The following is a 19,421-nucleotide window of genomic DNA, read 5'->3' as shown; positions in this document are numbered from 1 at the left end:
CATGCCTCGAAATGAGGGGTTCCTGCTGCCCTCCCCGCCCCCGCCGTGCCATCCGGGGCGACTTCCTGCCCTTGGAAACACCTCGGCCTGGGGGACTCGGAAAGTTTTCCGAAAGTCCACAATCCCACCAGTGCCCCCTTCGGTTGTTGTTTTCTCTCCCCTTGAACTCAGGGCGTTGGGTTTAGTCCAATTAAAAAATTCGTCCCCGCTTTCCAAATCCACCTTTCCCGCCCCCCCGCCCCCCCCACCCCTCCACCCCCCCCCCCCCCCCCCCCCCCCCGCCGGCAGCCAGCGGAGAGAGGCCGGTCGGCGCGAGCCTGGCACGGGAGGGCCCCGCACCGGCCCCGCGCCCCGGAACAGCCGGTAGTAGCCGTTTTTTTCCTCCCTCTTCTCCCTCTCCCTCGTCTCTTTCCGCCCGGCTTTGTGTGAAGTTTGCGGCACATTGCAGATGAGCCCTTAGCGGCGAGAGGAGCCTATTGTTCCCCGCCAGGAACTGCTTGCTGGGGCTGTGCTGGCTTTTGCCTTTGGAGCTGCCTCCTGCAGTACCGGAACCGGCCTCCGGGGCCCGCTGTGTCGCGCTCTCGTCCAGGCAGAAGCACGGCGGCCTCAGATCTTTTTGTCTGAGCGAGAAGAGAAGTGAATCCCGCTGCCGCCGCCACCGCCGCCGCCGCCGTAGCTGTACAGTGTGTGTGTGTAAGGGAGCGAGCGAGGGAGCGAGCGAGCGAGGGAGGGAGATCGCATGGAGCCGCGGCTGTAACACACACACACTGTCAATACCTCACTCCGGCTCCCCCCCCGCCCCACCACAACAGTAACCCAATTCATTGTGTGATCCAGCAGCACCATGTTGAGTCTCATGTGCAGGCTGGATCGGCTGGGTTTGTGGTGCTGAGAGAGGCAGCAGCCGCGGGAGGAGGAATTACTGAGAGGTGCCCCTCTCCCTCCCTGCCTCTTCGCCCGTGTGTTGTGTGGAGACAGGACTCGCAATTACCACACTCGCGGGGCTCCCTTATTCCTTTTAAACTTTTTTTTAAACAAGCCCCTCTCCATGGCTGATCCCCGGCCGAGCACGGGCACCTGGGTCTCTTAAAGACAAGGAGGAGCCGGGGATTGTTGTTGTTGTTGTCGGCCGTTTTTTTTTTTTTTTTTTTTTAAATTGGATTTTTTTTTTTTACGAGAACCTTTTTTATTACAAAAATGGCAAATTCGACGGGTAAAAACCACGCAGACCAGCGGAGAAAGGGACTCGCTTTCCTGGACGAGCTGCGGCAGTTTCACCACAGCAGAGGGTGAGGAAAATGGGGAGATGGAACGGGAGGGGGGGAGGCTTTTAAATCGACCAGATCCAACTTCCAGCCCCTTCCCTGAAGGACACGGCAGCCCCAGCGAGGGGAGAAAAGGGGGCAGAGCTGACAAGTTGTGGTGTTTTGTGTGTATCTCCTTTGGCAGGTCTCCTTTTAAGAAGATCCCCGTGGTGGGTGGGAAGGAGCTGGATCTTCACGCTCTCTATACCAGAGTCACCACTTTAGGCGGATTTGGGAAGGTGAGTGGAAGTTTTAATTTGGGTTTCCCTCCCACTAACCTCTTCCCAAAAGTCTCCTCTGACCCCCGGGGGTGGCGGGGGGAGCCGGGGTGGCCGGGAACCGTCCTATTTAAAGCCGGTTAGCGAAGGTGGGGGGTGGAAGGAGGAAGCTAGCAGATAGGCAGGTTGGTGGCTCGGCCTTGTCGGCGGAGCGATGGAGGGGGACCCGGGGGTACGGCGCGCACCCCACTCCTGCCTCCTCCGCCTCCGCAGGACCCGTTCGCCCATGCCCCCCTCCCGCGGGAAGGCGAGGGGGGAGCAGGGAGCTGCTGGGCGGCGAGAGCAGGCTTCTTTCGGCTGTGGTGGCAGCTCTGTGCGTCTCTCTTGCAGAGGGAGAGACAGAGAGGAGAGAGTCTGAGTGCAGTTTTAGTGCAACTCAAAATTAGCGGGCATGTTTAACATCGATAATCGGCACGGAGCATGGGCTAGGGAACGATCCTCGCAGCCGGGGGGGGGGCCGGGCGCTGCCCTCCGAGCCTTTCCCGGGGAAAAATAACAAAAGGGGCACCCAAGACGGTGTGTAATCAAATAGCCATCTTTAGGCTTCAAGGCTGGGGACAGAAATGTAGGCCTCAAAAGAAAGGCCTCTCTGTGTCTGTGGATCTGTGTTGGGGGGACCCCCCGGGCCGGGGCCCCCGCGCCCCGCAGCCCAGGGGGCGCCCCCCGCCAGCACTTCCCTGCATTATTTTAAACTTCTTTGGGTTTTTAACGGACCGCGTTAGGATTTAAAAGGGGGCGACAGAGGGACTCCCGATTGGTTATTGTCCAGGCAGTAAAAACAAAAACAAACAAACCCCAAAACAATACCACCACTCCCGGCCGTTCTCCCCGAAAAAATTAATGTGTATGTTAAAAAATAAATGTAGTAGAAGACCCCTGAGAAGCGGGATTATTCCCGGAAGGGGAACACTACCGACTGTCAGTAAAATACATAATCCTAAATCCCATATACATTATTGTTTGTTTCTTTTTATATATTTATCTATTTGCTTCATGGCAGCCTGTGGATTTTATGTGATGTTCGCTGTCAGCAGCATGTTTACGTGTACGTTGTGTATCTCGGCTTGTGTGTTGTTTTTGACAGGTATCAGAGAAGAATCAGTGGGGAGAAATTGTAGAAGAGTTTAACTTTCCCAGAAGTTGTTCTAACGCTGCCTTCGCTTTAAAACAGTATTACTTGCGGTGAGTGTTATCAAGCTGTTGCTGTAGTATTTTTGAGTGCAGGGTTATATTTAGTTTTCAGTGTGTGCAATAATAAAAATATCTCTACTCTTTTAAAATGCTATAAAATAAAGCAGAAAAAAACTTGTAATTCCTTTCTCGTCTGGTCTAATGATCACTTAAAGGTGATTCTGTTCTGTAGTTATTTTTATTTTACATCTGCAAGCCTTAAACTTTGAAGGGATCCCAAGTACACAAACAATATATGTCAGAGGCCATTTTTTTGATTGTTGTAGAATGACGGTACTAAAGGACTGTTACTAAGAGCTCATGTTATTGTAGTTATAGAAACTTACGTTAATATTTGGAGCACTGAAATGTGCTGATATATGTAAATTTGTTTACTGCTTAGTGGGGTCAGACGTTGGATAAAAATGCATCTGCAGGAAGGTAGACTGTTTTGCACAAATTATATTGTTATCAGTTACTAGAAACATGTATTATTTTTTTCCTTTTTAGGGTACAAAGAGCTAAATAATATTTTTATTACTTGTAAAATAGTAATTTTTTTCAGGCTTTAAAAATAAGATTACATTACTAGGAAACAGTACATATTATTTTTTTGTGATACAGGTTATTTTTCATTGTAGGATGGAGTTCATGTTGAATATTTTAAATTATTATGTATGGCACTATTCATCTACTAGATTACTTTTTAAAAATTAATTTTTATTAAGTTTGGGTGATGATTCTTGGTGGAAAAGATTTTTAAATGCTTGTGTATGTAGTTGGTTTAGATGCTATATATATGGATACTTATATTTCTTTTAGAATGTGTCTGCTTGTTAGGAAATGTAATTTTCTCTTTCTGAATTATAAATATGATATTTTTTCATTGCAGTTAATGATAACATAGATGTGCAGTATGTACAAAATAAGTATGAGCTTTTGTATTTCTGTTTTGGTGAGCTGAGTACACACAAGCTTTACTGTCTCTGGTTTGGCCTTCTGAATTAGGAAATGCAGTAATTGTACAGGTGCACTTTCTATTGGTTGTCCTAGATTGACTTCCAGCTTGAAGCTGTAGAGTTCAGAGCACAGTGGAGCAGTTATTGAGTTACAGTGATGTCAGATATTTGTAGTTACTGAAATTTTGGATTTTTTTTTTTTTTTTTTTTTTTGGTGATGGCATATGATTGCTTTAAGATCCAGGTTAAGAAAAGAAACTACCATTGTTAATAGCTTTAGTAGAGTTTTTGATTGGTGGCAGGCCAAGAAATTAACTGGGAAGCTTGCTTTAGGATATCCTTCCCTTTTTTTTTTTTTTTTTTTTTTTTCCCCCTCCCTCCTCTCCTACATAGTATTGAGATAGTGTTGCTGAAGATTTGTCACATCATGGAAGGCAGATTTTTGCTTCTTGAGTTTTTATTTTGGGCCATGTAATTTGTTAGTTGACTAGATTTTACATATAATTTTCCAAACTGATAGTTTTTTTTGTTTTTACCCTTTTATGTCTATTTCCATATTTTGTAAGTGTTTCAATGGCCTAACTTTTTGCAGTAGAAGATTGTGTGTGATTTCTGTTTTCATGTGTATTTCAAAAGCCATTATATGCTGTGACAGTTAACACAATTAATGTTAATTTAGCCTTCTAATGACTATTAATTTTTAATAAGGTATTATTTTTTAAATTGGAATCAGACATACAAAAATGTTATTTTTATTATTGATATACTGGTATTGACATTATTTAAAATATAGTTGTTGAATACATATATAACTGCATACAAATAATTTGAAGTGTTTTTGTTTATTTGGTATTCAGGAGAAAAGTTGATAAATGATTAAGATGAAGGATCTATAAAATGTCTGAGATCATAATCTCTCTGATTAAGCCATTCTGAAATAAACTATCAAGGCTGTTGATTTTGGGGTAAATTATTTTTAGTGATCATTTTGGTTTTTGTTTGGTTTTGTTTCTTCTGAATTGCTGCTTTACTCAGTTGCTTTTCACAACAAGTTGGATGTGAACTGTCTCCCAGCTGAGTTCACCTTCATCCATGTGCAGCAATAAAACTATATACATGTCTCTGTGTTAGGTTAACATTCATTTAGCTTTAAACCTAGAAGGTGTAAGGGGGACAGTATTTGGTTCTAGGGAAAGGAAAAAAATGCTCTAATGATAAATTTGTTAAAAGGGTCTAGGTTGTCTGTGTTGAAGAACATAATCTGAGGTCTCTTACAAGGCTAGATTTGCATGAACTGCTGAACAATTAGCCTTGGAAAACAAAAAGTGTGTCTTGTGAACCTCAAGTATGACTATAATCTTGGCCTCACTACTGTAATGACTTTCCAAGCAAAGCCAGACAAATTGAGGCCTATCAACTTTTATTTAAATTTTTATCTAATTGTATGTCATGTGTACAGTAAAGTGAGGGATCTGCATGGCAGATGGAGACCCTGTTGAATTCAGAGGGATTCAGTGGTGTGCACCTACATGAATATGTTTGCAGATTTGGATTTGGGATGGTTTGTGTTGAAAGTTGTTTCTTTCTATGGAACATCTGGCATAGTGTCTTGACTGAGATAAGATCTCAAGCGGACCACTTGCTCATTTTGCTGTGTTGCCACTAATAATGCTGCTATTTTTACTTAAAGTTACTATGTAACCAAATTAGAAAATTGATTTTTTTTTTTTTTGTGTGAGGTCAGTAGTCCTGTTGGCTTGATCAAATTGAATGTTTTGCAAAACAGTCATTGGGTTATGGTATTTCTTGAGGCAGTTCTTGAGGTGTGTATTTTTGGTTAAATAACTTTTCAGTTTGACTGTCCTGGAATTTTGCTGTGTGTCTTTGGGAATCTATGTTAGGTTTCATTAAAGAAGTGAATTGTTAAAACTTGTGATGCAATTCCTATATATTTTATGATAGGTGATAGTTGAATACATGATAACCTGTCTACCCCTTCTACCTTGCACTGCCCTTTCTCTTCACTCACTGGAAGTATTTTATAATAGGGAAAGTCTGAACCATTCAAACTTAGTGCCTCTGTTGCTTTGAGCTGTTTGACAGGTGAAGTAATTTATGCACTGTGGTTCTTAGTGAGCAGTCAAAAGCCACAGTGCCGATAACCATTGATAGACTGTACTTGTTAATGTAGTTCTGTAAGACTTTACAGCAACAGAGAGTGTAATTCCCTTGGATGTAGTGCAAATTGGATGTTTCATTTCAATTGAGGTGAATTAGTAAAGCATTTTCTCAATGCTTCTTGAAAAATTATTTTATAATGTTAATGAAAATATTTTAGTATGGGGTAATGCATGTGAAAATCAGTAATGTGGATGTACATTTATGTTTTTGTTGATAAACACCCAGTAGGGAAAAAGAAAGCTAATGTGGAATATGGTCTGTTCTTTATCTTATTGGTTGATTACATTACAGTCCTACAAAAAATTGGGCTGATGTGACCTCATGTGTTGGTATAAGTTTCTGCTGGTTTTTGTGTGAGTGCAAGTGATACATTTATTTCTGTTGTGGATCTTCATCTATTTTGAGGGAGTGAGAGACCTTGTAAGCTTAAATGTGTGAATGAAGTATGCCTAACTGAACTGAAAATCATTTTGCTTTTCAAAGTTATTTACCTACATTAAGATCAATTATATGAAAGAATCAGTTGTAAAATAAAATAAGTTTGTCTTAGTTCTGCAGAGCATTCCTGAAAGGTGGACAGCACGTGCATATTGTAAGCTTTTGGCAAAGGCAGTAGTAGTTAGCTAGTAATAGTTTAAGGTGAATAAAAATTTGCTTTTGTAAATATTGGGGAAGTAAGGGGAAGTTAGATAGAGAGGAAAGTGGTCAGTTCATAAATGAGAAGTTGCATAAAGTTATTAAGCTATTATGCTGAATTTCCTGAAATTCCATATATAGTAGGATGAAAATCAGTGAGCAGTTAAAAATCAGAACCATATGAAGTAGTTATTGATGACAAATAGAGGGGATTCTTGAAAGATCTGAAGATATTTATAAGTCATTTGATCTTTAAGATGCCTCTAAGAAATTAAACAATAGTACTGATTTTTTAATAAAAAATAAAATAAAGGGGAAAAGAAAAAAAGCACAAGCTTAAGAACTAGATGAAAGGGATTCTGTTCTTAGTAATATAATAGCAAAAATATCAGGGAAACAATAATAAGAAGCCTGGAATTTTTCTAAGCAAAAATTACTGAAATAGAGTTTTTTTGTTATTCATGCTTAGTGTTTAAAATTAGGATCTGATACTGCAACAGCATCTGCACACAGTTCAGTGAGTATGGAGAAGTACAGGATTGGCTTGTTTGCCAGATCTGATTGCAGGTTCAAGGCCCCAGTAAATGAATAGAAAGTTGTAGCTATAGTAAAATTTTGCATATTTTTTGAAATTCAAATACATCTCAAAATCTCTTGTTAAGAAATTATGTATGTATATGGATAGTCATCTTAATGAAAGATTGGATGAAGGACCATGAACAAGAATAGATGTGGTGAGTCACAGCAGTTTTAGGTGCTAAAAGAGTATCATCAGTGCTTACATATGCACGTAGTAATACAAGTTTAGCCATTTTAGGTATATTTAGTGTCTGCTTTGCTTAACTTTAGGAGAGGTTGAATACTACACTTGCAGAATTAGCAGGCAATGATGGAAGACAAGAAGATAAACACGAGTCAGGGCAGGAAAGAAAAGGTAAACTAAAGAAATTAGGCACATTGTTGGAAGGTACAAATGAGATTTAGTTTGAAAAATGCAAGCTAAAACAGTCGAGGGCCCATAATTCAAAACAGGTATTCATTGGGAGGGAATAACCTGGAAAGCAGTATTTGCTGAAAAAGGGATAGGACTGATACCATGGGCCTGATAATCCTGTCAGTTGTGTGAACCCAACTCCCTTTCATATGAAAGGGATTTGTGCATGCTTCTGACAGGAAGGACAGGCCCCAGTTTGCAATATGATATATAGGCTTTGTAAAATTCAGAACAAGTTTAGGTTTCTTCCACAGTGGCATTGAGCAAACATTAGACAAATGGGAGATGGATTTTTGTACAAGATAATGGGTCTGTGTTTGGAGTACTGTTTTGCTTCAGAGCCTTTGCAACAGGTAAGGTAACTTAAGAGAAACTTAGAGAAGAGCAACAAAATATTAAGAAAACTGAAGGGACTAATTGATTAAAAAAATAAATTTGATCAATAAATATATTTTGATTGGCTCAATTAAGAGTTTGTGTGAGAAGGGGAAATTATATCTTCCAAGCATTTTGAAGTGTCTAAACAGTTAAAAGGGAGGTAATTTTAAATGAAAGAAGAGTTTGTATTATTGTGTAAGCTCAGATAACACCGAAGGAGAAAATTCAGAGCAGACAGCAGCACAAACCCCCCCCAAGATATACCTGAATACCTTCTGGTATGGATGATGTGCCAAGCAGAGTATGGGGGAGCCCACACTGGGCACCAGGATACCAATACATGTGCAACAGGTAATGAGCCAGGAATGGCATAGAGAAAGAGACCAGCTGACCTTACAGGTTTTGTCCATCCTTGAGTAATACCATAATGAAGGCGTTCATCTTGCATACCTATGGACTTGACTTTGTGGAATCTGTTGCACTTAATTTTGTCCCAAATCCTGCAGTCACTGGAAAGACAGGAAACAAATACATAGATGACATTTTTATGATTCCTTCTTAAAATTTACTTTTTCCTCCTCGAGACAAAAATTGTAATGCACGTTTCAGTCAGGTGTTTAAGGCCTTTCTTTTAAAGTTCTGAAGTGAATATTTTACATAGTTGAGGGGGGAATTTTGTTTTAGTTGTACTGAATCATACAGCAAACAGAAATCAAGACTAGTTACTGTTCATGCAATAAAGCTTTATTTAGAGAAATTAAATATGTTGGTTGTTAAAATCTCAGAATGTCTCTCAATAGAAGTTACTTATTTGGATGGATGTGGTCTTGTCAGGGTTGCTGGGAATCCACTGAAAGGAAAACAGAAGTTTTGTTTTATAAGACATTTGCATTAGGGCTCATCTGGGGGGGGGGGGGGGCAAGCAACAGGTGAAAGGGGACATAGCTGCCTTAAAATTGCTTTTTGTTAGAATTACATTGTGATACCAGTTTACTGTGCAGATGAGTTTGGCCTCTATCAAAGTTTCTTAGATTTTCCTTCAGAGGGTAAACTCCTTTTTACTGCTGGGAAATGTAGTGAAAATTAGTGCAATGAACATTAACATATCTTCTTGATTATTTTTTGCAAGCTTTTTGTAGAAATTGCCTAAGTTGCTGCTGTTACACTGAGGTACATTGATTTATTTGGGGAGGGGTGAATGTTGTTCTTCAGTTCTAGTTCAGAATCCTGATTGTTTAACTTGAAAGCTTATCTGGGCATATGTCAGAACTAATAATCTACAAAGAGCAAGTTTCTGGCAACACTGTAATAACTGTGGTGACTTTTAGGACCTGCTAAATCTTTTAAGAATGGGTGGAAACTTCTTTAAGACCCTTTTCTATTCTTTAACTGAAACAGTATTTAAATGAATTTATACCTTAAAATTTTTAGTGTCTGTTGTAATGTCTTAAGTTTGAATGAATGCTAACCTAATTACATTATTATCAAGAATACATGTGGAATGCAAGGGTGTTACTTCTTCCCTTGTGAGATGGAATAAGCCTGGACTAAGAAAAGTTGTTTGGTTTTAGTTGGTTTTTTTTTTGTTTGTTTGTTTGTTTGTTTAATTTTATTCTGGAGCTAGTAGGCTTTAATTACATTGCTTATTTGCAGTTAAACCTCAATAGATAAGACTTTTATACTAATTTTTTTCTTTCTTTCTTAACCCTTTCCCCACTTTTCCCAGTAGTGACACAGAGAAATACAATTTGTTAGTTTTTACAGATGAGGTACCAGAGGTACACAGATATTCAGGTTTTGACTTTGAGAGTGCATGTCAAATAAGATAAAACTCAAATACCTTAAAGGCAATTGTTTTTATAATAATCCAGTTTTAATTTTTAATAATTGTTTCTATAGAATCCAGTTCTGACAGGAAAATTTTTTTCATTTTGAGCCTTAGTAATAGTAGTCTTTTTTTATGGGTCTTTTAAAATTCCTCTTTAATCAATAGCTGAGAAATCCTGTTTTATTTTTCCAACAGTGCTAATGTTATGTTCTGTGAATTGGAGAACTGAGAACTAAATATGTAAGATCATGAGAATGAGCTGTTTGTGTTTTGTTTTCTTGTGTTTTGTTTTAAAATGCTTGTTCTGAGTGTTGGAGTGGTGTTTACAGCTTACATGGGGCTGCTTGGAGTTACTGTAGTATCAGGCCACATTATTACAGGTCAACACGGTTCACAGAGGGAATTGGGTATAGGCTGGAGATCCCATCACATGATCTTGTTTCTGGTTACCAGTCTGATACATATTGATTCTATGGCCTTAGTTAAATCATTTGCTATCTCTTTATTCATATTTATAAAGTGGCTGTACTGGTGTTTGTTTACCTATGTCAAAGAGAAGTGTGAGGCTGTAAGCTCTTTAATGCAGATTTGTGCCTCTTCATGCTTCTATGTCATATCTTAAATATTTGAAAATGAATATAAATTAGGAACATATGAGAAAGGTAAAACTATTCTTAAGGTTGTTTGCCCTCTACAGTGTTGAGAAGCAGAAAATACAGCACAGATGAGAGGAAGAACAATCTTTATTCCTTAGGGAATAAATAAACTTGGGATACCTAAGCAGAGAAATATTGAAACGGTTGAAAGAAAGCAGCTTATCTTGAGGAAGGATAATAAAACAGCAAGATGGTACCCAGAATAGTGATCTTAGGCTTTGCCTGAAGTACTAGATTAGTGAGCTAGGTATCACATTTCAAATACTGTTGCTTTGGAGCAACAAGTTCAAATCTTAACCAGGCCTGAATTACATTTTAAGCAGTAAGATAGTGAAGCTGAGTACTCCACTTTTTGTTTTCCTACCTTTAAACTGAATGTGCATGCATTTATTTTAACTGCAGATAAATTGTAGCAAGGCAGCTATGCTACAAGAGGGATCGTATGTAATAAAGTTATAATAGAATGTAGTTTTGTTGAATGATGCATTGGAGCATGTTTGTAAGAGTGAACAGTCTTCATACTCTTTGTTGTTGGTGTGGGAGGAGCAACTGTTGAGATTATTAGTCTGTCAGAATAATTTACAGTGTTACTTGTCAATCTATAGCTGCTTAAGATACACAAAAATCTTGTAAAGTAAGGCAGTCGTTCTGTTTCAGAGACCTTCTGAAAGGTGGACTTCTGACATGGCTGCATAAGTTTAGATGGATCATACTTACGGCTGCATGTGTTTCTTCCTTGTTACGTGCTGTGACGTCTGCTGGTTGGCCTCTGCCTCCCAGTCCAAGGGTTGCTATGTTTCCGTGATAAACCATGTGCAGAGATTCTCAGGTCCGTAGATCACCAAATTGTATGACTAACTTAGTTCTGTTCAGTAATAGTGCAGTAACAACCTGTATTACTGGAGCATAATGTGTTGGGGGAACTTTCTGTTTGGGGTACATCCCAGGGGCTTAATTAAGCTAAATCAAAATAGTTTACTCTGGAGATAAATCTAGCGTGTTTTGAGTATAGTAATAATTATTATGGTGCAGGATAGATGTAGGACTATGTGTGTGCATTTGTTTGCTTTTCAAATCTATGTACTAGAAGAAAACTTGTGGAAATGCTCTTAGGAACAGTTATTTCGTTACCTGGAGTATCCGTTCCATTTCCTTATCAGGAGTATCCGTTTTCTAGTGACCTCCATGAAATGATGTAGAATCCAGGCACTGGCCAGGTAAACAGTGCCACGTTACAGATGTCTTTTGTAATTTTGGGGTGATAGTATAGCTCTGAAATGTTGCAGGTTACAGAGCTGTTTCTTGGCTGCTTTTTACTCCCTAATACCATCTATGAAACCCCAGGAAAATTGAAATTTATAACAGTACATGTTCATATAATGCTACAGTTATACAGTAAATACCTGAAAAAATCAGGAATTGCCTCAATTAAGTATGAATGTGCAATTGTTTCCAGAGCATATTCTTTACAGTAGAGCTTTGTGCTCCCTGTGAGAAATGGGAATAAACTCCATGGCAGTATTAATCTGTTGTATCAATGTACACATAATTCTGACTCATCATTCAATGTGGTAATTGATTAATCTTAATATTAGTTATTTCTAAAGAGGTTTTGAGTTTGCTTTCTGGGCATCTGTTCTCCACTGTCTTACCTTCCAAGCTGTTACCCATGTGGGCCAATTGAGAAATTGTTTTCCTTTGCTTGTGGACTGAGGGGGGCTCACTGTTGAGATACTGTTTATCCTGGCTGTGTAGCTCTTTCTGTCTTTCTGTCTCTCATTCTCTTCTAATGATCATCATCTCAATCTTTTGACTACAGGCCATAATTCATTCTCTGTTCCTTATCCCCTTGATGCCTGTACCCACTGTCTGCACATAGGATATTTATTGTAATCAAACGAATTTCTAATTGTAAGAAAATTGAAGGAAAAAAAGGATGTATGCAAGTAAAAGGGCAGGAGGACAAAGCATTAAATGTCAGGTGCCTAGCAACAGTAAAATACTGAATTTTACAGCAAAACACTAATAGATTCTGTGGTACCTGAAAAACAAATTCTGCAGCTGTGGGCATGCTGCATTCACAGGATCCAGATGAATGTATAAAGGGTATTTCACACACCTGAAAAATGTGTTTTCAGGTACTCTGCAGGACCTAGTCAGGCATTGCAGCATTGGGCACATTCTGTTTGTTCTTTCAAGGTCATTTTTGTAATTCTAAGGCATAGAAGTACAATTTTTAATTTTTTTTTTTTTAGAAAAAATACCGTTTCTGAGCCGAGGTATGTGCAAAGGCTAACCTCTGTAGTGAAATACTGTGTATAGTTGGATTTGAAGAATATACAGGGCCCTAACTACCATATAGCTTAGAATACTTTTAGTAAGTTGGGTTTTTGGGTATTTTTTTCCCTCAAAATGCTTCAAATTATTGTATTTCCTTACAACTTTACTGAATTTGTTATTCTTTTTAATGCCATGTGCTTCTCTGTTTATGTAGCATGAACTTATTTATTACAAAGGTGTTATGTTAGTCAATGCATATGCTATCGTATAAAAACATAAAAGGTTAGAAAATCAAAATACAATACTTGGTGCCAATGATTTAATCATGTTTAGTGTTGCTTCATTAACATGTCCTGTAGTCAATATGCTGATGTTAGTGAAATATAGTTGCATTCCTATGAAAGTTAGGTTTTGTGGCAGAGAAATACAATGTTTTTTCCTACTTAGAATTTTATATTACCAGTATACAAATCTCATTTTTCTTTAATAGCATTCATTCTCCTAATAAGCAGTTTAATTCTATTGTAAGTAGGATTAGTCCAGCTGTTGAAGAAAGTGCTTCTTAAGATCAAAGAAAAAGGTGCCTTTAAAATGATATACTGTTCTGCACATAACACTAAACAAACACCCAGTTTTCCTATGTGTACTGATACTTCTGTATGGCTATTTCTGTGCCACAAATTTATGGCCTCTTAGAAAGCAAAAATATTTTCCTAGTTTTATGGTGATTTGATATTTCTTAGGTTTGCTGTAAGAGCTGTGTTTGTAGACTTTTGACCATGTTGAATTGCCTCTAGATTTGCTTAGGTAGAATTTGTGCCTCTTTGGAGTTGGGCTGAAATTGGTGGCATCCTGTGTCAGTCCTGCAGTGCATTTGTAATAAAGATTACGTGTGTTACATCTGGACCATGTATATTAACACAGAATGTGCCTGCCTTAGCAAGGGTAGAAAGTAAACCAGTGAAGTCAATAAAGGTAACATTCAAAATTTAGGCTGCTGAAATTGGTGTAAATGCTGTTTATTGGTTGTTTTCAGGAGGTCTTTCCATAGGAGGAAAAGTTGCAACTTTGACACTTGTTACCATTATAAAGGGTTTATGAAAGTTACAGGTTTTGTTCTTTATATGCATAAACTAATAGAAGCTTGTTTTCCTTGGTGGGGAAAGTGAGCTGCATACCTTAAGAAAAACAAATGGCTATTTTCATTATTTCTAGTTTCCAGAAACTTACTGAAGAGTTTACTTATTTTTTTTGTTTTCACTGGTATAGTGTAATCCCTAGTATTGCTGATTTCTGGTATCCACAGTATCAAAATAAATATGACTAAAACATTTTTTATATTGTGGAAATAATTGTGGAAAGTTACAGTGTAATGGACACAAGATAAATATCATTGTTCACATATCGTATAACATACAGTAACTGTATAAATACGTGGGATTGTGGACCTGATTGACTTACTGAATGAGTCTTTAAAAGGTGCTCAATACAAGATTCTACTGTAGCAGGGCACCAGGGGGAAGTGACCCCCTTGTCTTTTCCTCAAGGCTTTTTTTGGCTCAGATGGTATGTGTTTGTGGCTTCAGAGACTTCATGTATTTCTTGACTTAAGAGCTGCCCATTGCAAAGACACACATGTCCTGAGCAGGCAGCCAGCTGATGCAGATGTGCAGCTTGGAGGATGTGAGGTGCACAGGTACTGCAGGGTGGCTGGCCTCACAGGAGACACTTGTACTCTGAATAGTCGGGTACCCAGCTGAGGCACATGCCTACCCTGCCGTCAGCTGGGCCAGATAAAACACTGCTGCTTCTCAGTCACCTGCAGGCCAAGAGAGAGGAAAGACAAGCTGTTTGGAGGTATTTTAATGACAGCAGGAGAGGAGACCTTTTGTGCATAGGTAGTTGAATAGCAAATGGAAGAAATATGAATGTTGAGTGAGCTGGGTGCATTCATGCACTGGGTCACGAGACAGGAATGGGAATTTTGGAGAGAACACTGTTTGGAAGGGTGGATGGGGTAGATATTATCGAAGGAAAAGGAGGAGTTATGTAATCAAATGCTGATAAGTTAGTCTTTAATAGCCAACTCCCTCGCTTAAATTGTACACTGGATATTAACTGACTTGTTGCCCAGATGCTGGGTTGCTGCTGAGTGAAGACTGTCATTTGTAAAGTACTGAGTTGCACCACTTGCTTTCCTGCAGTGAGGTTCTGATTTACTGATACCTTAGAGTGGTTCTGCATCTTTGCTTGTACTACCAGTGCTGCATGTGCAGAATTCATTTCAGTTCTGTTAGTTTATATTTTTTCATTAACACTAAATTTACCTTTTTCATTTTGGGTTTAAAAAAATCTACCATCATCACAATTACTGTTACTTCTATCCTTATATTAAAATGTCATAAAGGCATAAAGTCACATATAATCAAATAAAGGATTTTATCTTTTCCTTAAATAGCTTGCAAGGAGAAAAGTCTCTTCTTGGAAGATAGTTTTTCATGGATATTGCTGCACTTAAGAAAACTAAGAAAATTACTGTTGTGGAACAGCGAGAATTTCTTCAAATGCCATTGTCACTTTGAGAAAATTAGTAATGTCTATGTATACTTCATTTCATATATTGATTATATAAGAAGTGGATATGTTTTATTGCATATGTGTATAGAGAGAGCATGTATGAGTCTGGATGTCAGCTTAAGTTTGGGATAGATCACATCGATTTCCTGTCCCACTTCTAATGCTGCATATATGTTAAGAATTAATTTTCAACAAGAAAAGGAGATTTAATGGTGCAAATATTCCAAAACTCTAATAATATTTTTATACCTACCAACACAAAGGTTTAGAGACCAAGTTTGGATCTCACAGGTGGAAGTAGGTGCAAAGTGCTGTTTCTTTATGACATTTCCTGATAATAAGCGATACAAAACTGTTGCCTATCCTGGGCCTTAAGACTTAAGCAATTTGGAAAGACAGCTTTTGAACTCAACCATCTCTAAGCAAAATATTTTAAATGTCTGTTGTTTTAAACTACTCCAAGTTATGGAATGTAGGTTGCTCTGATCAAAACAGTAAGTGAATAGAGGGCAGGTGAATTAATCAAAGGTGTAGACAAACTATTCTTGATGCAAGTCTGCGATTTCTACTATATTAGACAGATACTATCGTGCAACTGCATAGATTTTGATTCTGCTATGATTGGAATTTCTTTGGAATTGGGTTGGAATAGCTATTAATTGCTATATTTTTGCCAAAGATAATGTAAATTTGTGTTTGCAACAGTGCTTATTGCCACTCTGTTTTGAGCTATCAGTGACATTAATATTTCCAGAGAATAAAACCAACACATTGTTTGAAAAGAGTACATAATCTCCTTTTTTTACCCCTTGTCCTACCTCAGTGCATAGAGGAGGGTAAAAAGAGCATAGGTCATCATTCTTGTTTGCTTATGTACATCAGAAATTATTGCTGTTATCTTAAATAGCAGCTTGTGGTATCCCTTTTCAAGCAGACAGTCGTGCTGTCGCTTGAGTGGCTGCTGTGCTGCTGGCGTTGGCTCCCAGTAGTGATATGGCTATGGCTAGTGATAAAAGCTCTGCTTTTAGGGTTGTGGTAGTGGTGAGGACTGGTGGTGTTTTACTAGAGATCTACTTTTATGGAGACCTGCATCAGGGTTTCATTGCTGCTAGAGAGACAAGCTAGCAGATTCTAGTCTTGCATTGCTTATTACTGCTGTTGCTTATTTATTTGTTTACTTTTAATCAAGTTTCGTAAGTTATTTATGTGGCCTTGTGGTTAATCTTTTGTGAAGAAAGGGGTTTTTTGTTTGCTGCCTTTTAAATTTCTGAAGGCTGCCACTCTTGTGTAGGGAAGTCCCATTACAGACTAAACAGGAAGAACAACACAGAATATAGAGGAAAGGACTCCATATATTTATACATGTATTAATAAAATATCTATTCTTCACACCATTTTAACTAGTTTTTACTGAAGGAGATCTGGTCTTGTCACTTAAGTAACTTCCAGAGCTTAGCAGTTTTGTTGTCTCCTTGGATGTTTTTTATGAATGGAGATAAATAGGGGATTTGGCATCAGTGTGATGAGAATGATTGATTAAATTAGTAAAACCTTCAGAAAACATCATAGTATGTATGTATGTGGATACTAAATGAGGAAGAGAGAGAAAGATCAGAGGAACTTAGTGAGTTTTAAAATGGAGTTACATGACGACAGAGCTTGTTATTTCTCTGGTATTTTCAAGAAAGCTGAGTAGGAACATTTTGTTGGGACTGGTCCTAGAATTTGTAGTCATTAGCTTTTGTAGTCACAGGTTGTCCCATAGAGTATTGTGTGTGTATATAGATTTTATATGCAAAAAGCATAATAATTGAGAGAATATTATGTACCGGTGATCAAGGAGACAAGGATAGATTATAGTAGGAAAGTAAAATAGTAGAGTTCATCAATGAAAGGGTGTCTCCAAAAGTTGCAGATGGGGAGATGGGTAGGTTTATGGAGTAGGGTGAGTGCAGAAGAGAGTGAATTATGCTTGAAAACATCATCCTTGACTGTGAGAAATTCTTGTGTAATCAAGGCACATAATCTAAGAAAATTATTTTAGTAGCATGGCGGTATTTGATAAAAAGAATACAAATAGCATTGTGTTAATAATAATTACACTAGAGTTGTGTAGGTTATTATGAGCAATATAAAATATAAAACAGCTAAGTTTGAAGATGCAGTGTAAGAAATAAAGTGTAAAATGTGGAATTGTTAGGGAATTTTGTCATGTACCATTAGTAAGGGAATCTCCTAGTTTGAGACAATAGCAGACCATACAATCGCCCTGGGACAGGGAAGGGGAGAATCTTTAGTAAAGTTTTGGACCTTTTGTCAGAGAGGAAATAGAGAAGCATTTGAAAGCAAATACTGTTCAATTAGATGCTGCCAAGGCTCAAATCCTTGATAGGTGGATCTCTCTTACTGTGGGAACTGAAGTGCCAAAAAAGAAAATGATAAATTCCAGGAGCCATTTAGCATGATATTTGAGGCATTATTTATGTATTGTTTCATATTTATTTCCTTGTAACCAAGTTAGTTAGATTTCTGGGATTTGTTTTGTTCGTTGGTTATTTTGGTGTATTGAGATTGTTTTAAGCAGTTCAAATGGTATTTAAAAAAATGAGTGTGTCAGAGGATGTATCAGAGTTTCTGTTCATTCTTTTGACTTTTAAAATGTAATGTATTACTCTCATGGACCTCTGTTAAGTGCTGCTCAGTTCAAAGACCACAGCTGTAGCACTTGGCAATAATCCAGCTTATGCTATACAAGGTAAGAACATCTTCCCTTAGAGGGAAAAGATCCCATGGAAGTACACTTGCTGCAGGATCATGCCAATGAACAACAGTACTTGCTGGATGTGACTGACATTGTGGCTTTATTTTTTTTTAATCTTCTATCTCAGTCATCATGTGTTTTCCTCATATTCAAGTGTCTGCATGGCTATTAATTGAGGAATCAAAAATTATGCAGACTTCATCATAAAAAATAACTAAAGAGAGAGAGCTAAATGTTGATCTAAGTGTGAAAGGAGATCATCTGTAGGATTGATTCTCCCTCTATACCTTTGTCTAAAAAAATAGATAGGTGTGCTTTTTATCAGTAATACTTAAGTTACTGAGCAAGTGGCATCTTTCTGAGCAAATGATTGGTCTTCCACCCTTTTTTCTTGTGTTATATTAATGATTTACAATTTTAAAACTGGTTCTCAGCTGTTGGCTGCCTCTGGGGATATTCTCTGTAGCACTCAACTTTTCTTCAGCAATCAAGATTTGAGTGCAGTCTGTGTGGAGTCATATTATGTTCCTTTTCCAGTTGTGTGTACTGTTACATGCAACTGAGAGGTTATTGGTGGAGTAACACAGTCCTGAGTCTGAACTTAAACACTTATCTGAACAAATGTATCTTAATTTTAGAATATATTCATACTCAGTAATGCAGTGCAGTAGGTGAAATTGACTTTCCCTATGATTGGCAAGATTTCTTGGTAAGAACATCTTACAAAGAGTGTTTGGTTGAAGAAGTATTTATTTTTCTGTACTGTAGTTCTCACCCTGAAGGTTGCAAGCTTGTTTTCACTTTAATATAATGTTACTTACAATAAACATTTGTTGACTCCAAACGGATTGTCAAGAGCTGTATTCTGCAGTTGTATAGAAGGTGTAATATTTCATGCCTAAGAAATTCTATTAAGTTTAAGGGGGTTTTTTGAAAGTTCTGAAAAGGAAATGATGGCAGTGGAAGACTACTTTCACAGTTGAAGAACTTCACTGTGGACTAGCTTTTGTACCTAGGAGCTTCTGTCTTAGAAGACTGTATCCAAGAAACTTTACTCACAAAGGAGCATCTTCTCAGCTTGGAATAGAATGCTTTAATATCGCCTGCCTCATTATGTTGAAGTGCTTTGGAACTTTAAATTACTATTAGTAACTTCCTTTCTTGGTGGTAGTAGTTACATTTTTGTGTAGCTAAAACTGAAATGAAACCAGTGTTCTCATGAATCAGGGATACAGTTACCTCCGAAATTTAGTAGGCAGTTTTTCTATAACCTTTCACAGGCTTGTCCTCTATCTCTTTCTTACACATTTTTATGTATGTTTTAGCCAGATGGATTATGTGGGGTTTTTTAATATGTTAGTAAGCTTTCCCTAGAGGTACTGATTTTCACATATTCAGTCCCTTAGTTCACGACTGGAG

At 38.2% G+C, this 19,421-nt stretch overlaps 1 protein-coding gene across 1 annotated transcript in view; it reads left to right on the top strand.

Annotated features, from left to right (window-relative positions):
• The first annotated feature begins 627 nt into the window (after positions 1-627).
• The window catches only part of ARID2 (AT-rich interaction domain 2), a 92,639-nt gene continuing 73,845 nt past the window's right edge, over positions 628-19,421 (top strand). Inside the window, exons 1-3 of the mRNA XM_079303696.1 lie at positions 628-1,289; positions 1,450-1,543; positions 2,667-2,764. Of these exons, the coding sequence (XP_079159822.1) occupies positions 1,198-1,289; positions 1,450-1,543; positions 2,667-2,764 (284 nt within the window). The 5' untranslated portion in view covers positions 628-1,197. The remainder of the gene's footprint in view (positions 1,290-1,449; positions 1,544-2,666; positions 2,765-19,421) is intronic.

This window comes from Erithacus rubecula, assembly GCF_903797595.1.
Source record: "Erithacus rubecula genome assembly, chromosome: 4".
Lineage (NCBI taxonomy): Eukaryota > Metazoa > Chordata > Aves > Passeriformes > Muscicapidae > Erithacus > Erithacus rubecula.
This window is presented reverse-complemented; position numbering and strand designations above follow the sequence as displayed.